This window comes from Diadema antillarum, unplaced genomic scaffold (genome assembly GCF_040938485.1).
Source record: "Diadema antillarum isolate AM-2024a unplaced genomic scaffold, OU_Dant_1.0 seq00000693_RagTag, whole genome shotgun sequence".
Taxonomy (NCBI): domain Eukaryota; kingdom Metazoa; phylum Echinodermata; class Echinoidea; order Diadematoida; family Diadematidae; genus Diadema; species Diadema antillarum.
This window is the reverse complement of record NW_027271598.1, coordinates 520,483-540,674: the sequence shown is the minus strand read 5'-3', so window position 1 is coordinate 540,674 and position 20,192 is coordinate 520,483. Positions and strand designations below refer to the sequence as shown.

Genomic DNA, 20,192 nt, shown 5'->3' with positions numbered 1-20,192 from the left:
AACTACGTATGGGTGGAAATCACTGATATCTCTGTGGAAGAACAAGATCAGTGGTGAAAATGATTTGCATGCTTGGCGGAGGTCTGCGCTCTCAGAGTGCTTCTCTAGTCTTCTATGAGTATTATTTTTTGTGGAAGGGTCTTGTCTGGAGGACATGACTACTGCATCATATTGCGTATATTTATAGGGATCAAGAGCTTGGTTATGCTTTCAAACTAGGGTCTTACACTCTTACAACATCCGAGTCAGAACTGACCTGGAACTGGGTCCGTTCGGGTCATACACCGTTCCGGGTCAGAAATGACAAGGAATGGGGTCACATATTATGACCCATTCAGAGTCATGAATTGGGTCAGGGCGACCCCATTCGGGGTCTTCATAACCAAATTCCAAGTCATTTTTTTGACCCGGAACGGTGTAAGACCCCAACGGTCCAAGTCCGGGTCAGTTCTGACTCGGATGTTTTAAGAGTGTATGAAGACACGCGTAATTTCGGCAAATGCATAATCAGCATACAATCAACCCTAAAGAGAGAAAAAGAGAATCCCTGAGACCTGATTGAATATTTTACACTAGTTTTCGTCATTCACTATTCTATCGTAAATCCTCAGGTAAAGAATGTCAATTAAAAAATAAGTCGAAGCACAGAAAAAAGAAGAAAAAAAATCTTTAAAAAAGATATAACACCGACAAAAACAATAAAACCATATTGTAGTACACAGCGTGTCGGCTTTTGATGAAATTTCATACCGAACAGACAATCGATCCGGAACTTGCCTTGTTTCAAATCAATGCGTTCGTGTGTGCGTGTGTTTGTGTTCGTTTGTTTGTATGTATGTGTGCTAAGTGTCTCATATGAATTTGAATGAAACAGATGCATACTCAAAAATGATCCTTCCACTGGGTATTGTACTTCTTCGTCCCTCAACCACAGTCGACAAAAGATAAGACCTTCCCCACCCCTAAAAGTTTCTGTTTTTATTGCAGTGACGTTCTTAAGAGTTTCTTTCACTTTCACAATATCATAAAAGATGACTTATCTGTCTTTTTGATTACACATATTACCCAATTGTATATCACAGTCGCCGCTGATGTGTGTCCTGAGCATTATGCACTACGTTAGTGACCTTTCTTGAAATAATTGCGGTGTGTTTTATAATTAAAATCAAAAGTTATGAGATAAATTTTCGCTCTCCAAAATGTACATAATATAATATAATTTAAAAGTAATTTGACGGTAGTACATCGTGTATTTGAGTTCATAGTTATCCAGTTTCTTAAACATTAATTATGTCTACATTGTCGGGGATATTGCGTTGCCTGTATCGTGATGAATATGCTGACACACACGTCTACTATCATAAATACACACACACACACACACACACACACACCCACACACAAACACACACACACACACACACACATACACGTACAAGCATTTGAAAGGCATAGGACGCAAACAGACGCACAGACATTGGTTAACGCAAGCTATCGCTTCTTCTATAAATTTGAAATCTCGCATCAGTACAACATCTGGATTATGTACTCTGATTTTTGGTGCCCTTGAATCCCGCCACGGGGTTGATTTATGTTCGCTAAGCAGAGTACGGAAAATTTCGGAGAGGATAAATATCAACCATCGGACAGTCAATTTCTCACCAATTTAAAATGTATACAGTTGATGGGAAGCGTCGTTTTTCGGGAATGGTTTTAGCACTGCTGATTTTTTGTTTCCTCTTCCCTCATACCCAAGCTTCTCCGAACTGTAAGTCTTTTTTTTTTGTGTGTGTAATGGTTCAGTGTTTATTCTGGTGCCAGTGGTCGTGGTAAAGTTAATGGCGGTGTCGATAAGTCGTGGCGGCGGCGCGGCGGTGGTAAATGTGATGCTGACGGTAGTGTTTGTGTGCACAATAAGTGTTGATTGGTGGTTATGTTGGTATGATGTGTATGAAAATGTCATGATGTAATATGATATGATAGGGTGTAATGATGTTAGTGTTGTTTTTGTAGCACACTCTAAGAATCTTTGAGAACATCGTATGTTAATCAGCTCAAAGAAAAGAGATGAATATCATTCAAACGCCACATCTACTTTATTTTCTTCAATCCACGAACGTTTGTTTACATTCGTACTGTCAGAGATCTTGCGAATAACAAAATTTTATCGCATCAATAATTTGGATTATGAAAACAACACAACACAACTTTTGTTTTATTAACTCCCATATGAAAATGATACATACACAGAGTGTCTCATGGTATTCCGTGACACTTTAAAATGACTTTTAACATAAGTGATCGTAACATAACATTGTTTTTTTTAATGTATTAAGTCATTTTGGATTCACTTATAGACATTTTAATGATTTAAAATACTTAAAGCTGACTGCGTTCTTCTTCTTCTCATTCTTCTTCTTCTTCTTCTTCTTCTTGTTTTTCTTAACAGCTGTGGGTATTACAATATACTACAATGTATTACAATATACATGCTACATATTATATATATATATTAGATACATACTTACACAATCCTTATATGTGAAACTTATGTTTAAAATAATTGCGTTATTGGAAATGAGGGGCCCACGTAAAAAAAAAAGAAAACAAACAACCAAAACAAAACAAAAAAACAAAACAAAACACCAAACAAAAGAAAAAAAACTTGAAGAGATGTGAGCAACTACAATAAAATCGAACTCGTAATACAGAAAAAAAATGAAAGAACAAAAGCCCAAGAATGGGCACAAGACGCTCACGGTAAACGCAGTCGTAGGACAAACAACATGAGACAATGGGAAGGGGAGGTTAGAGGGACAACGAAGGGAAGGAAAAGGATAAAGGAGGAAAGGAGGGACTACTAATAAGAGGTAGCAGGGGTCGTCAGCGCATGCAGGGCTATTGCCAGACACTATAAATTGGCATGAGCAAAGCCATTAACGTAAAACAGTTGAGCAAATGAGATTTGTTATCTAAATGTAATTCAAAAACCAACAAAAACCGTCTGAATTTTCTTGTGACTACAGTAAGACTTGGTGCATCTTTTGAGTCACCACTTAGTTGGTCCAAAAGCTCTCTCCTGTAAATAGAAATACCCTGGCCGAGGATGGGGCGGAATAAAGGTAGAAAAAAACTCTTTCTCTTTCTTGATACATATATGAAAACTGACACTTATACAAGATACATCATCAGGTACTTTAGGGAACTCATTTTTACTAAAATTAAACATAGATTGTCCTAATTATTATGAGTATAAATTTTTTATCTTTAAAATTTTACTATTCAAAAGAACAATTCGTCAGTGTGGCTACACGGTTGTATAGAGATAGATAATTCTCAAAACTTTTACTTTGTTGCAAATATCTTTTTTTTTCAATCATAGTACTGATGGGTATTTCCCCAAGCCGGTATACCATAGTTCAGATATGGAAATATAATACTGTAATATAAATCATGTAAAGTATGGGTGGGGAAGAAATGCTTTAACTTATTGATAATACCAATATTCCGGGGTGTATAATTTTACAACAATCAATAAAATGAAATTTCTAATACATCTAACTGTGAACATAAACACCAGGAAATTTAACGGATGGAACCATTTCTGTGGAGTGCCATCAAGAGTATGAACATTGCCTAACAGCGTTTTAAGTGAATCAATACTAAAACGCATAAACTTAGTCTTCTACAAATTGAGAGATGATTTATTTGCCCGTATCTATTAGGCCTATTTAAAATGTTATGCGACTCTTCATCGACCGTTTGTAAAAGAATTTCGGGGTATCTACGGGTATAAAAAGATTTAAAATAGAATAAAAGAGAGCGCTAAAGAAGATCTATGAAAATTACTGATATAGATAATTAGTAATTTTAAAGGGGCCTAATGAACTACCTTGTGTGGTACACAATAATGAATACCTCACATCGCAGATTCATTTTTATCGACATAGACAAACTGTTACCTTGTGGTAAAGTAACTCCTGAACCACTCCAAGGCCTTTCCACGAATATTGCAACATAATAGAGTAAGATTTTATTGTACCAAAGGTACTTTAGAAGTCCAAGAATATACTAATCATATTATTATGTGAAAACAATTGTCTATTGAGGGGCATGGTTACCTGTTCTATAAATGCAGGTAAAGCATGGGTAGTTTTATATTTACGGTCGAATTCCAAACTGAACTTATTGCTCGGAAATATATTACTTATAAATATTTCTAGAAAAAAAAGTTAGCAGTGAAATAAGCGTACAATTACATATATTATATTCATCTTCCTCTTTTGTATATTGGTACAACTTTCTCAGCCTTCATAATAGACGGCACCACAATCATATAAACAAAGGGATCTATAATACAATCAATCATATTTTTTTTTCTATAAATGATTTCCAATACGGTCATAACCCGTGCTTTCCTTCTTTTTTTTTTACAACTGGAAACGATTTCTAAATCTTTTTTCTTATATGTTGGAGTTAAAAAAGATAATATAGTGTTCGCGTTAAGTACACCTAAAAATTCATGAAATTGCTTATCAGAGGAAGATACATTCCGAGCAAGATTAACTCCTAAAGAAGAAAATAATCATTATAATCGAGAGGGGTCTTCAGTCACAATATTATTCCGTCTAGTTTTTGAAATATTGTTAAAAGATTGTAGAAGTGTTGAGAACACTGTTTAACACATCACATATTTTTTTAAAAATCATTTTTAAACAAAAATTGACTCGTAAAATTATTTCTCTTCTCTATTCTTAAGCTTTTTAAGCGTATTCCTAGGATGAAATATACATGTATTTGAACATAATTTCTTCACCACGATTGGGTTTATATTTTTTTATGTATAAAACTTTTTTTTTCATGTTGATTGATTGAAAACTTGAATTTGCAAATCCATGGTTATCTTGGAACCTTTTTATAATTAACCTTTCTGTTTGCATAGGGATATACATATCCAACATTGACTCAAAATAGTAGCCACAATGTTCAAAGGATACTTTAATCGGTAAACTTTTTTTGTTGATGTTGAAAAAATGGAAGTTGAAAATTGTCACAGCCTGGGATACATATGAATGAATTATTCGTTTGTATTAGGTATCATTAAAGTCATTAAAGATTAATTTACAATTTAAGAATTAAAAATATAAAACAGGTAAATTACAGATGTTGAAATTTACAGAATAGAAACCATTAAGACTGTCTTACTGTTTTTTCTATAGGACTCCTTATGGGGTTTAGACCTTGGGACTGCGTCAATAGGTTAGTTTTTATGGGCACTAATAAGAAACCAGTTGAAACCTGGAAAAGCAATAAAAGTCGATCGGATCAATAGAAATTCCTGTTGGCTTCTATGCAGCATGGTGGTTTCCCTGAAACCGAAAGAAACCACTAAACCAATAGGATGAATAAGACCTATCGCACATCCTGTTGGTTTGAATTTAGTAAGTCCATTATTTTTATTTGATTTTTGACAGTGTTTATAGGTAAACAATAATAAATACATGTAACAGTGTATTGTTTCCAATGCGACACCAATAAGAACCAACAAAACCCCAAGCCCATGGAATCAACAGCTTCTTGTTGGATTTCAATAGCTATTAAAATTATACAGTATACACTACTTTGTATACACTACTTTGTATGTATGCCAATTTGAATGCGTTCGCAGGATTTGGCTCTGCGAAAAATGCCAATAGATTTTTTTTTTTTTTTGACGCACAATAATTCTCCGCACTTTGGGGTCGTTAGCGCTAGAAACAATGCCAGATTGAAGGAAGTGGTCCTTCGATATAAGCTCATTTCTTGCACTCTCCCGTGTGTTGAAAACGGTTCTATGGCATTTTCTCCGGAGACAATTATTGCTCCCATTATGGAATGTCTGTACGCTAAGCTAAACATAATTTCTACCCACAAACATAACCCTAACACTAATCCTAATTCTCACATCAAACTAAACCTAAAACCTTGTCACAACCCTAATGCTAACCGTGAGTCCTTGTAGAAAATAAGACAGGGGCAATTGTCTCTGGAGCAAATGTCGTGTCATCCGTCTATGTATGCATATAGTATACACTTTTCACGCCGCACAGATACTGATCCCAGTGAATAGAGAAAGGGTATACGCAATACTGCTCCAATGAGTTGAGTTTAATTATATAAAAGGCGAAATTAAAGGTAAAACATAGAGGAAGGGGGAGGGGCTCACGAGGGACAGTGGGATGAGAGGGAGTTTTTTTAAAACCAATGTTAGAAGAGCGAGATGATGAGCAAGTTTGGTGACTTTATTTTTTCGAGTTGAAGAATGGTTAAAAAGTGTATACTCTGAGAGATTAAGTTGTTGACTCTGTGAATATATTGTTCATGGACAAGCTGCGAAAAGAAAGAGGTGAGGAAATCTTGGAGAGGTTGAGTGAGAAATAGATGGTGGGTGGCAAGCAATGTCCGTCCCGTATTACTACGTACATGGCAACACAAGGAGTGACCGCGGCGGTGAAATTACGTCGTTAGCGAGGAATTTACAACATTATCGTACAACAGTGGACAGTAGAGATTACAAAAAAAAAAAACAAAAAAAAAAAACCCAAACAAACAAACAAACGCGATTTTGGAATCTAACCACAAGAGGATACGGTCAAAGTTTAGAAATATATTATGGTGAGGATGGAAAGAAATCTAAGTATAGTGTTGACCAGGGAGAAATGAAATCACTGCTCGTAGTGCTGCTATACAAAAATGTAAAAACTAATTTCGTCAATTTCTCCTACAGTCTGTAGGTATGGTGCTTGCTGAGATTCATAATGGAGTTCGTGCACTTTTGTATAAATATTGCACCTCACATATACCCGTACCTTAAACACGAACATAATTTCGTCAGTTTGTGGTAGTGTTTATTGCTGAGCTTTCAGCAGTTACGACTCTTTGACTTTGACTGACAATAACGTATATGCACCAACTCAGGTTATCGGTAAATGACATTGATTTTTTGCAAAACTCACTTTTTATGTTCCGCTTACATAATGGTCAGTTGCCATCTTCTCTTTACTCACTATTTCAATTAAACAAGGAAATACATTCTTATCCAACAAGACAATCTGATAAGTTTCACTTGTATAATCCCAAAACAGTGATGGCTCTGAAATCTGTCAGACACACCGGACCCGATGTTTGGAAATCTCTTCCTTCTGAAATTCGAAGCTTAAAGTCCATGTATTCTTTTAGGAAGGCTGTAAAAACAAAGTTGTTATCTGAATATCAGTAATTCCATAGTCATTGTTAATGTATTATACACGAAATTCTTTCGTAGAGATATCGACGCAATTAATCTATTATGTAATAATGATTATGTAACCGACCATGACCTGTATCAACTGTCCAACTGTACCTCGGTGAGGAAATATTTTGTCATGTCTTGCTAATCAGTGATACAGGTGACTTTACTTTGTATAAACCTTTAGCGAAAGCAGACAAACCTCTCCTTTCATTTTCTCCTTTCAACTACCCTATCTCTATGCAAGTCATCCCTCCCTCGGGCTCCTTCCGATGTATGTTATGCTACGGGGGCTGCAAGCAAATCAAGCTACGCTTATGCTTTAGCCCCTCTGTATTATTCATTGTTGTATGTTTTGTTGTACTTTTGCTGTACATTGTACACAGGCAATGAACAAGAAAATACTTATATATATTATTATATTTATGTTTGTACATGAATGTGTATTTGTACATTGATGATACAGAAACCAATAAATCAGATCAAATCAAATCAAATAACGTAACATGAAACGATGGCGGTCAGCATGTCTATTCTTCTACTCACTCTCATGTGTCATTTTGTTTTGCTTTATTTCCATTTGTATTAACAGGTACATTCTGTATTGCTAGAAATGAGGTTCTTACACTAACTTACACGCATGAAGCAGCAAAAGATGAATCCTGGTACCGAAAGGATTGGGAATTCTGTACGGCAGTCGACATGAAAATTCGAATCAGACTTCACGCAAAACCCTTTCTAAATTTGGAGGCACGTCTACAAATAGGAGAGGGTATTCAACCTGCTGGCCAATATCCGGTTTATACCCTGCGTGTGCAGGATCTACCTCGGACTGTTACGTCACAGACCAACGCCCTCTGGTTGGTGTATGAAGATACCAGCTCCTTCAAGTATTCAGGCGAACTTATCATTGAAACAAAGGCGATCACGCCAGGTACACAAACTCGGCAGCCGTAACATAGATGCAGGTTGAGCATTTTCCCTAGGGTTAAAAATGCAAACAGTTTTATGGCGTCCTAGCTTATAGTGGGGACATTGGAGTAACTTTGACAACTCGAACAATCATGATTTCCAATATGTCGATTTTAATGATTTTAAGAGATGATTTCCATCCGTTGAAAGAAGAGTTCAAATGTGACCCGCTATACAACAAAAGGATCCGAAAGGCCAGGGAGGTCTATTTTTTGAAATGACATGACATTATTTCTTTACTCTTCCGCTTTAATTTCATAACACGACTCACATAAGTAATCAGCTGGAGAGACATTGATGATTTAATGAGATCATGTCGAGTGGTCAAGGAGGTCAGCGTTTTGAGAAAACCATCTTCATCTTTTCTGTCGGTCGCAATGATCGTGATCAAGGGATGTTCATTCAAGCTTTAAAAGTAGCGCCAATGGTCTACGCACGACCAATCAATAACCAGGATGCCACGCACCGACCAATAAGATCACTCCGTCATTGCTTGAGGCAGAGTCTATCTCCGGCGCTAAATCCAAATCTTTTGACATGTTTCTGTTCCGTTAAATGACATAATTCATGGCCTATAAAAACGCTAATTTCCTTTAATCATTTAGCTTCGAAATTTGGGCTGATGATAGAAGAAACACTAGCGTACAACATTATGCCAAAAACACAAATTCCATGGTTTTGACCGATTTTGATGATCTGACTTCAAACTCGATTTTCTCTGCTCAGCCGCCAGCGACTTTCGGATGCTCTTGTCATGGCGGGTCACAAAATAATGTCAGCTCATGAAAGGAAATAATTATAAATGTGCGTTTTACTAAGAACAATGAGAAATATTTATGCATAGATTGGTTTATATAGCAATTTGTTTCTTTGCATAATGAAATTGGACACACTGAGGTTGTTGGACTTACTGTCGTGAGATAATGAAGCTATTTTTCAAAGCTCATCCTCATAAATTGTATTATCAATGTATTAAAGCTCTCGGGTTTATTAAAGATTTTACCTCCTCACGTGGTTGTAAAGGATATTGAAGTAAGCGTCAAAATAGCATCGCTTTTCAATGGCGAAGAGTGTTGTCTTGAACAAGAGTATAGTGATGGCATTTTCTTCTTCTTTCATGCAGAGGGACAAACAGCAGGCCCTACGACGGATTATGCTGGTAGGATTTCCTCAGAGACTACAGCCGGCCATCGTTATGGGGATGAAAACTTTAACAATGGTTCTACAAGTTATACTGATACACATACTCTCAGTTCGACTGAACCCGTGTATACTACACGTAAGAATTTTTTGAATTTCTGATAAACCTCATTATGAACAGTGATCACAATTTAAATAACGGTGATCCGTGTGGAAATAGTAATTATTGATAACAATGATCTTAATGTCTTTTTTTCTATTTCCTTTCCATATCTCAAGTGATGCTTTGAGTATCGAGTATATCTTCTTCATTCTTTCATAGTCATTAATGTAATAACACAAGGTGATATGAACACTAAGTGTATCGTGTTGTCATTCTTTTTTCTTTTTTTTAAAGAATATCATGATGTACTCATGAATTGAATATAATGCTGTGCTTTGGCCGGAAAGAGACTACATTTAAAACTCTTTGACAAAATATGTGATCCTTTACCATCTGAGACGCTGCAAGAATAAGGTGATTTAGCCTAAAAATAAGAAAGTTGATATAGTTTTTTTTAATACTTTCAATACTTTCTGTCTGTGAAGCCTAAGGACATTTTAAAAGGAATTATATTTCTTGAATAAGTTACGACTCAAATTATCTTTTATTGTAGTATACTATTGCAGACCAAATCTCAGACATGATTCGCCGCACCTATGATCCTCAACGCTGATATATATATATTTTTTTGTATTTCTGGATTTTATTGATCAGATCGAAAAACATCGTGCTTTTTCACAGGTCATATGACAAAAACATTTTTGACATCACAAAACAAAAGTTTGATAGCATACAATGATAGTAAAACTACCAGGCGTCTGATCCTTTTTTGGACTATAGTCTCTAACACACGTTAACACCAATAATTCTAGAATCGTATACACAGACAACGAGGGAAAAAAAGAAAAAGAAAAAAAATAGCCTTCAATGGAAACACTAAATAATACCAAAGACCAGACAAAACAAACCAAAGGCGCAAGAACACACACTACAATCTTAAAACAAAAACAAAAACAAAAAAACAAGAAAAACCAAATCAAAGGTACTATTCACCTGGCTCATTTATGCACTCTCCTTTCTACGATAACATAATTATACACCCAGCCCTGGGCTGAAGATGCGTAGTCTCCTGTCCCTTCTCCCGGCATTGGGGGGGGGGGGGTATTCGACGCTGCAATCTTTGAGGTGATGATGCAGGACAGAATAATTGTTTCATAAACATAAACTACAGTGCATGCCATGACAAGAGAGAGAGAGAGAGAGAGGGAGAGATAGGGGGGGGGGGAGGGAGGGAGGGAATTAGAAAAAGGAGTATAAACCGCGGTGAGGAAGAAAGGACCATCAGAGCAAGGGAAAGGAAGAAGAAAGTGGGAAGGGCATTTGACTTTCTATAAAGATATAATTTGTTCTATTTTCCTCCACTTTGCCCCATGCAAATCAAATTTATTTTTGCTTTTAGCTATTTCTTCTTCAATCAAACTATATTTTTTTTTTACATATTGCACAAAATGTTGCCTTTGAGGACATAAAGTTTGATACTTACAACTTAAAATAAATTGTTTACCTAATAATATTATAAAATTGTATGAAAAAACAAAATCGTTCCTCGTATGTATAACACCATATAGCACCTTTTGACATGAAAACAATTGCAAGGAATCAATTTTACTTTTTTCCTCTTTAAACAATGATTCCCAGAATACTGACACCTTCCGACAATCAAAAAACAAATGTTCTATTGTCTCCGGTTCACTTTTACAAAAGGAACATCTTGAGTCATCTTTTCTCCCTATTCGAACAAGCCACGACTTAACGGGGATCAAATTATTCAGTATCTTATATTGCGTTATTCTTAATTTTGTATCAATTGTCAAACTGGCAGGTAATTTGAAAAGAGATTGAACATCTTCAAATCCAATGTCATACATAACGTCAAAACGATCAAATACACTAGATTTTCCAGGGTTATTCAAATGCAGATATATATTATATAAATGCTTTGTTGTTACGTTATGTAATTCCAACCATCTACCCTGAGCCCAGATTAAAGGAATAATACTCAGGGGTTTAATAAAGGGGTGATAGTTTTGACGAAGAAAAAAAAGCTTCCATTCACTTGGCATCTTCTTGAAACAATCAAGAAGAGTGAAATACTGAGTAAACTGTAAACCTTTACCCTTACAATCCTTCCAACGTAGAGGTCGGCCGTACTCATCTAACATATCAGTTACCTTCAAAAAACCTTTCTCTACTATATGTTTATTAAACATAGACTTCCCGTGAAACAAAATGTATTTATTATTCCAGATTATTTGATTGGGTATGCTTGATTCTCTGTTCTTAAGGAGGGACCACGTTTCTAATACCTCTAAAAACCACCGTGAAACATTGATCTTTAACTTTGAAACATCAAAGTTGCAGAAGAACAAAAATTCTCCTCCTACAGATGCTAACAAATTCAGACAAATGGATTTCCATCCTTTTGAACATGACCCAAATAACCTCTGCACCCATTTTATTTTTTGAGCTTGCATCATTGACTTTAAACAGCACATTTTCAAACCTCCCTCCTCATAATCTTTTTCTAAAACATCGCGCCTTATTCTATCTGGGCCTCTCCAAATAAATTCATAAATAACTTTATTCACGTCATGTATAAAAGAATCTGGCACTGAAACTGTACTTGCGATATATAGCAACTGAGATAAAGCATAAGTCTTATCAATCTGAATTTTCCCGTAGAGGGATAAATCTCTAAATCTCCACCTATACAGTTGTGATTTAATATTCATCACAATTCTTTGTAATTGTGCCTTCCGGTCGTGAAAAGAATACGAAATATCTATTCCTAAAACAGTGAGAACAGATACAAATTCTACATTCCTAAATTGTTGCACGTCCGTCTTAGGTGCAGTAGTAAACACCGATGGACCGATTCGCATCACTTTTGTCTTATCATAATCAATTGATAAAGACGAACAGATAGCAAAATCATCTAAATCTTTGCAAGATTAGGAAAACATTGATCATTTGTTAAAAAAAACTGTGATATCATCAGCATACATAGAAAATTTTATTTCCTCCTGTACACTTAACTTTATTCCCATAATTTCTGGGCTAGACCTAATATGAAGTGCAAGTGTCTCTATGGCTAAAATGAACATATAAGGTGACAAAGGATCACCTTGGCGGACGCCCCTCCCAATCCTAAAATACCCAGTTGACCTATTGTTATTCAAAACACAACTTTCTATATCATTATAAAACACACGCACAAATCTACAAAATCGTTCTCCAAATTTAAAGAATTTTAACACTTCAAATAAATATTGATGATTGAGGGAATCAAAAGCTTTTTAAAAATAAAGGCTAACAATAAAACCACGAATATTTTTCAATCTAGAATAAAAGAGTGTCTCTGAAACGGTGCGAAACGCTTCACCTATATACCTATCTTTGATGAAGGCTACCTGGTCTGAATGAATGATATCAGGTACAACCTTCTTTAACCTCATCGCTAACACCTTCGAACATATCTTGTAATCAACGTTTAATAAAGTAATCGGACGGTAATTCTCAATAAATAATTTATCTTTACCTTTCTTAGCTATCAACGTTATCATTCCTTGTCGTTGCGACGAACATAATTTACCAGACATAAAACTGTAATTCATAATTCCTACGAAAAAAGCCCCAAGTTTATCCCAAAATTTGATATAAAATTCTACCGTCAGACCATCATTTCCGGGGGATTTATTTTTAGCCATCATTTTCAGAGCCGCAGTAAATTCTCTCAAAGTCAGATCTGCATCACATATATCTCGTTCTGCTGATATTCCCCCCCCCCTCTCAAAACTGTTTTTCACGGTGATATCTCACATTTCAGCGTATACAATAGCAACAAGGCAAATCACAGCAGACAAGATGAAAAATAAGAAGACATAAAAAAGTTGCTGTTCGATGAGATATACTTTACTTTTGTGGTAAAAAGTAACAGATAATGAAAATGATAGTAATAATGAAATCAACATGAGAATGATTGTAAAGGTGAAAGTTATTATGAATGTAATTTCTATCGTTATCGCTTCGGTTCTAATTCAATGCCCCCCCTTAAAAAAAATCAAAACAATCATAAAAAATACTATTTGTTTAACATCAGAATTTTATACAACATCCTATAATAAACAGACAGAGAGGTTCAGATTCCGTTATGCGAGACTTGCAGGGACGGAACAGCTATAATTATTACGCAAACGAAGGCTTAAACGTACATCGTGGCAGCTGACCCGATCACCCTGCCTATCATCTTTGGAATAATCGATCGATATCTTGCCTTCAGGTCCACAACCGAATACCAACCCTGATACACGCTCTGCGTCGTCGTCATCAACTTTGGGTTTTCCATTCAAATCCTCGGAGTTTCCCTCAACTTACATGGCTTCTCCAGATACAACATCAACACCGGCAGCATCCGCCGACCTGGGAAGCAACCACTGTAAGACAAAGTTACTTGTATTTGATAGTTTGTTCTTCCTTTGCAATCTGCATGCCATGTTATTTAGATGATCTATAGTGAAGATATATGATAATTCTCCTTCTTTCCTCCGTCTTTGCACAAAACTTCTTTTCGCCGGTTTCCGCCATTCTCTACCTGTAACAGACTAGTTTGTTTCTCCTCTGCATTTATTCGATATACTTGACTCCTGCTACTTCAATATTGCTTTCGAAAAATGCATGAAATAATACACACACACACACACACACACACACACATACACATACACACATATATGTGACCGTGCACCTCAAAACGAACATAAAGTCGCACACACTGATTTTGCGTGAGGACTGAAAATAAGTGAAATGGGTCAACCTAGCCGAACTTGACTTTTTCATAGTTTCTGAAAGAGCTGGTCTTCTTTTACATTATGCTAAAATTTGGTATCATAAAACGGGCAGGAAAGTGTGTTTTTTGAGTAGTTTATCTCGAACATTTTTGGTAGAACAGTGTGATTAGGTGTGTCTTTAGAATCCCTTTTTCATTTCTGAAAAACTTTGTCCACACTCTTCACTTTCAACTCTAATAACTTTTGAAAGGATAGTGCTACTGCTTTGAAAATTGGCATTAATTATGGACAGAATGTGTTAATGAGGCATGTTTAATAATCCCTTCATTGTTGTTACTCTGGTGGTTTACTTCCTGTTTTTTTGTCCCATTCATCGCACAGCCAGCACGGTTTGGTAAAGATTAAGCGCTTGAATAGACACTGTACTTCACATCCTCTTTTTTCAGTCAACGCTTTTCCTGAGTTTGTGCTTTCTTTCCAATATTTAGATAGGTTAGGGGAGTCCATTTGATTTGAATTATACATCATTTTAAAGCTTAAAGTCTGCTCTTTCAGAATATGGTCTTAACTAAAAATTCATGTCCGGCGACTTTTTGTTTGTTTTGAGGTGCAGAGTCACACACACACACACATATATATATATATATATATATATATGTATATATATATATATATATATATGTACACACACACACACACACACACACACACACAATAAGATGCAAACGATGTTTACGAAACACTCCTGTTGATCTGAGTATGAAGAGCAAGATTTTAATGCAGAAATTTATAGAGAATCTAGAAATATGACAAGTTTGATATCTACGGAAAGCTAAGAAGCTAGTTAACAAAACTTGATATCTTTTAGACGATGTAACTTTACTCCCAAACTGTTTTTGAGATTGAAAAAACACCCAATTTCCATTACCACGTAGCTCCGTTTCGGTACAAGAAACATCGGATTTGAGCGACGTCACCAAATGTGTATGAGCTGATTTGCCGTACGGCTATATGAGACCCGCTATGGCAAAACCCGAAACTTCTCGGCAAATTTGATTTCGCGCTACAGCCCGAAAAAGGTCAAAAATGACCCCAGGGACTAAATTGACATTTTGGTATCACGTTGTGAGGGAAATTTTCTAGTTTCTGATTGATATCAACATTTCGAAATACAACCTACAAAATGTGGAATTTTGAAGAGAAAAAGTGGGATGTCAATCTCAACAGTTGGCCAAAATCTTACGTCTAAAGACCACACCACCTTCGCTTACGGCGAAAATGACTGTTCTTATCGGCGATCGTGTCTTAGATATTCTGCGTTGAACCCTGACACATTCGGTACAGAAAGCTCCATACCTCTGCTTATTCCAAATATGGTCATGGCATGATTTCATGCTACTCACTTTCACTCATAAATTCGTCTGAAACATGCGTAAGTTTATGCAAATCGTCTCCCAGACGCGTAAACAGCCTTGTTACCAAGAAGACACTTGATCGAAAGACGTGCAACCTACGTGTTATACTATGGGGATCGCTGCAGCAGCGGTGCATGCTTGCATGCAACACGTGTATCGTGACTGCTGCTCAGCACGGAAATGTTGCAGTTTCCCGCTTTGTTAGACTGGTTTTTTTTTTAGCAAGTTGAGGTAGAAATTAGAATTTAAACCAACACACAAGAGAAAAAGAAGATCACATTTATCTAACACACCTTCATCATGCCATTTCGAAGAAAAATCAAGCTGAAATCACGGCATCAAGGAATACCTCTTCACTGCCGATTCTGCTGGTACTGTTGTGCGTACACCTGATCACGGCGATCGCGAATCATGAGCTGATTACGGTAGGTTTTGTGCTTTTCAGACGTCGTATTTCCGTGAATTTATGGGTGTAAAAATGATTTCCAATCAATTACAGCTCTTTGACTTAGTTATCATTATTCATTAGTATGTAAGATTGCCTCAGCTTTACGCAATTCCCCCAAACTTATCGATTTGTTGTGTCAATAATAACAGCAAATTGTGGCTGTACGAAGGAACAGCAGCTGATCACGGCGATCGTGAATCTTGAGCTGATTACGGTAGGTTTTGTGCTTGTCAAATGTCATATTTCCGTAAATTTATGGGTGTAAAAATGATTTCCAGTCAAGTACAGCTCTTTGACTTAGTTATCATCCTTCATGAGTATGTAAGATTACCTCAGCTATACGCAATTCCCCCACAATGATCGATTTGTTGTGTCAATAATAACAACAAATTGTGGCTGTACGAAGGAACAGCTGATAACGGCGATCGTGAATCTTGAGCTGACGATAGGTTTTGTGCTTTTAAAACGTTGTTTTTCCGTAAATTTATGGGTGTAAAAAATGATTCCAATGAACACAAACAAACAATTTCACGACGTGAATATATAGTTTTGGCGGACGATTTATTCTAGATTGACAACAAATTACACACCAACTTAGTGAAAAGTGCACACAGTTTGCCTATAGATACGTAAATCCCACTGGGTTGCATACACATTTGGTGACGTCGCAGATTTGGCACTTTTCGTAGCCGTATCGAACTTTTTCCAGTGCTCAAATTTGGCAAAAATAAAGATTCTTATTTTCAAAGCAGAGACAACTTTATTGCATGATTTATGTCAGAAATTAATCAAAATAACATTAAATGATGGAAAACAGTCAATTTATATGATATTATTTCCTATAGATTTCTTCTTTGAATAAAGAGACATACTAAATGGTTTGCTCTGTAAATTCAAAAATAGGCCCTGGGCCTAGTAGACCTGGTGACCACAATGTATTCACCTCAATGACTGGACTCTTGAAAAGACAAGCAAGGCGTTCGTATCAGAATTGTACATTAACATATGAAGTAAACAAGTTCCTTATGAGTTTATAGTTTTGAATCTGTTGACTAATCCCTTTACTGTAAAAGTACCCCGAGATCCAAGAGTCATATAATGGCCCACGTGCACGACATTGCAAAAGAGCCCATGATTCATCGAGCCCACGAGTCATATCGCCCATGAGCTCTACAATACGTAAAATAAAGGCCCACCAACTCGACACTATAGGCAAATAAGGCACGCGAGTTCGACACGGGGCAAAATCGGCCCATGACACCGACACTGAGTACATGAATATCGTATGTAAGCCTCGTATATTGTCGGTCTCGTGGGATCTACTTTTATTTGTATTTATTTGTTGTTGTTGTGTGTTTTTTTTTTTTGGCCAGTGTCGGACTTATGGGCCTTGTTTGACTTATACAGACCATATGGATCTTATATGCTATGTAGCTAAATAAAGCTGGTGGATCATCCCGTGCATGGGCTTTACGAAAGTGACCGGGTAAACCTATAATCTAAATCTGACCGACCTTGATGTAAACTTTGAGTAGCAAAACCCGAGAACTGCCTAATGGTATACATGCAGCGTAATCGCATTCACACACTTTCATACAGAAAGCAACCGCAATTGTCTGCTAATCTCATCAACTGCGGCAAACCTTTATCACGGAGTGCTGGAGTACTATTATTTCCCTATTTCTCTCTTTTTTTCTTAACACGTAGAACTCATACAAAGGGACAGAGGAAAATAGAAAAAAAAATCCTCTCTTTTTCCTAGCAATTAATAACACAATAGAATTGAATTGTATAAAATACAGCTGAGATGTCTAAATCTGTAGTGATAAGAATTTTAGTAGCTTCATAACAAAATGCGTGTTTTTCCGGGAATTTGGTTAATTTTTCTTTGTGAACATTGCACTGATCTCATGTGATTTCTTGCAGGTTATTATATTGACAGATATTTTACGACCATCGTTGCCCTTGTCGCTGCCCTGATTGTGTTATTTGTCATCTCACAAATGATTTTCCTGCGGTTCTGTATTCTTAAATGGCCAAAAGAGTCTACCTTTGCGGGGGTGAGTAAAAAAGATCTCCTTTTGAGTTCCAGTAATAATGAATATTATTTTTTTTTTCACTGGCGTGTGTGTGTTGGGGGGGGGGGGGGGAGGGAGGAGGGGAGGCCTGCGGAACGTGAGTTATGAGTTTCTGGAGTGTTTGTTGTTTTCTGCCTCTTTGTATAAATAACGAGTATTAAATCGCTTCTATTGCTGCACTCAGTGAAATCAAAATTATTGATTGTTTTGGACAAAAGTTGAGCAAGGCATATTATTACAAAAAAAAAAAAAAGAGAGCAAGATCTTTCATTTTCAAACTGTAATGGATAATAGGCGGGCAGTTACAGTAATTATAATCAGAATTTTGAGTACGCCGAATCACAGTCACGCATTATCTTTTACCTGCAGTTCGTAGTAATAGATTTATTCATTTTCCCCCTCTCTCTCTTTAAATGAACCATATTAAAAGTCCTTTTAAAATGTTTTTTTTTTTTATATCTTTTAACGTCAGGTCAATTGAATATGACAAGAGATGGGATAGGCATGATGGATTCGTGACTTTGATCTAATGTAAGATATTCCACTATGACTGTATTATTACCTAGCTAAAACAACTGTGACCAAATTATCTCTATACATGTACCTACCGTGTGGATTGCAATTTTTGTGTTGACGCCGTTACGTTTTTGTTGTTTTTGAAAAAAAAGACACCAACATATCACCTTTTCTTAATGCATGGTTAACGCATTTTGCTGAGCGCATTTCGAATTTGATCTGCAAACTTAGAACAAATTGTTCTGAATCGAGCTTAAACAAACGTCTTACTCGAGGAGAAGCTATAGGGAAAGGGGACTTGTTATTTAAACAAATATCTTTAACTTTGGAATTCGTGATGACAATTTTCGTCGATGCAAACTTGAAGATGTAACTCTAAAAGAATTGTGAAATTGAAAATTTGTTACTTGATTAGCCTATAGATCGTAAATAATTGACCATTAATCATGGTCAATAAGCAGTTTGCATATATTCTCCTTGTCGTAAATATTGATTCTAATGTCTTTTATGCTGAGTGTCGTATACAAAAGTCCTATCAACCATGATAATGCTTGATTGGAGGAGTTCAAGTTACCAACAAATCGAGAGTGAATAATGCATGTTATCTTTTTTAAGAAACTATAATATACATAGTTTTTGTCTATAGACCCCCCCCCCAAAAAAAAAAATACATGCGACATCAATATGCCCATCGATTTTAAATGTTGATTTTGTACCTGCCACACCCTTGTTGTCAATATTGTATGTATCATAAAAATTCATGTATTCATTTATTTACCTACAGTCAGGCAGGTTTCTAGGGCATGCAGCACCCCCACGATGGTTGCATTTTGGCTGTACCGCCCGAGCGAGCACTGATGGTAACTGCCCAAATAGCCAAACTACAGATGACGAACCTGTGTCATGCGGCCACAATGTTTCCCCAGGTACACCAATGAGAGCTTTAGGGCCAAAATCCGCGAGTATCGGCGAAGGTCATTGTATCACGTCCAAATCTCGAATCTCCAGATCAGTTGTTGTCCATGAGTGCGCCAATAACGTTGAGGAATCTGCGTATGAAATTCCCGACAACCACTGCAATGAAACTTCTTTTTCAGCACCATACGGGTCCATCAAGAATCCCAACCTGATGGAGATGGACGGATATGAACTAGCCGGCGCTCTTGTCCAAAACAAGCAAAGAGTTGAGAAACGACGCTTTCAGCGTTGATGAAGATAATATCATCAGAGACATTGGTTCTAAGGGACTAAGAGAAGGTGAAGAGCAATTTTCTCCTCCCTTATATCAAGTTTTTAAAACTCCAGGAACAATGCAAGATGAATTGTATGAAATGTGCACATTTGACCATGACGTAGACGTAGATTGTTCAGGGTATCTTGTATTGACCTGAATACAAAAGTTCTGCTTATACAAGCTTACAAGAGGTTCGAGAGTCATTGAACTTCCTGGGTAATGCTCTGCTAAT

The 20,192-nt window shown here is 36.5% G+C and overlaps 1 protein-coding gene across 1 annotated transcript in view; it reads left to right on the top strand.

Moving 5' to 3' along the window:
* Positions 1-19,936, top strand: part of LOC139737435 (organic cation transporter protein-like) — a 44,781-nt gene extending 24,845 nt beyond the window's left edge. Inside the window, exon 9 of the mRNA XM_071648111.1 lies at positions 19,735-19,936. Coding sequence (XP_071504212.1) covers positions 19,735-19,936 — 202 coding nt within the window. The remainder of the gene's footprint in view (positions 1-19,734) is intronic.
* Positions 19,937-20,192: the final 256 nt, after the last annotated feature.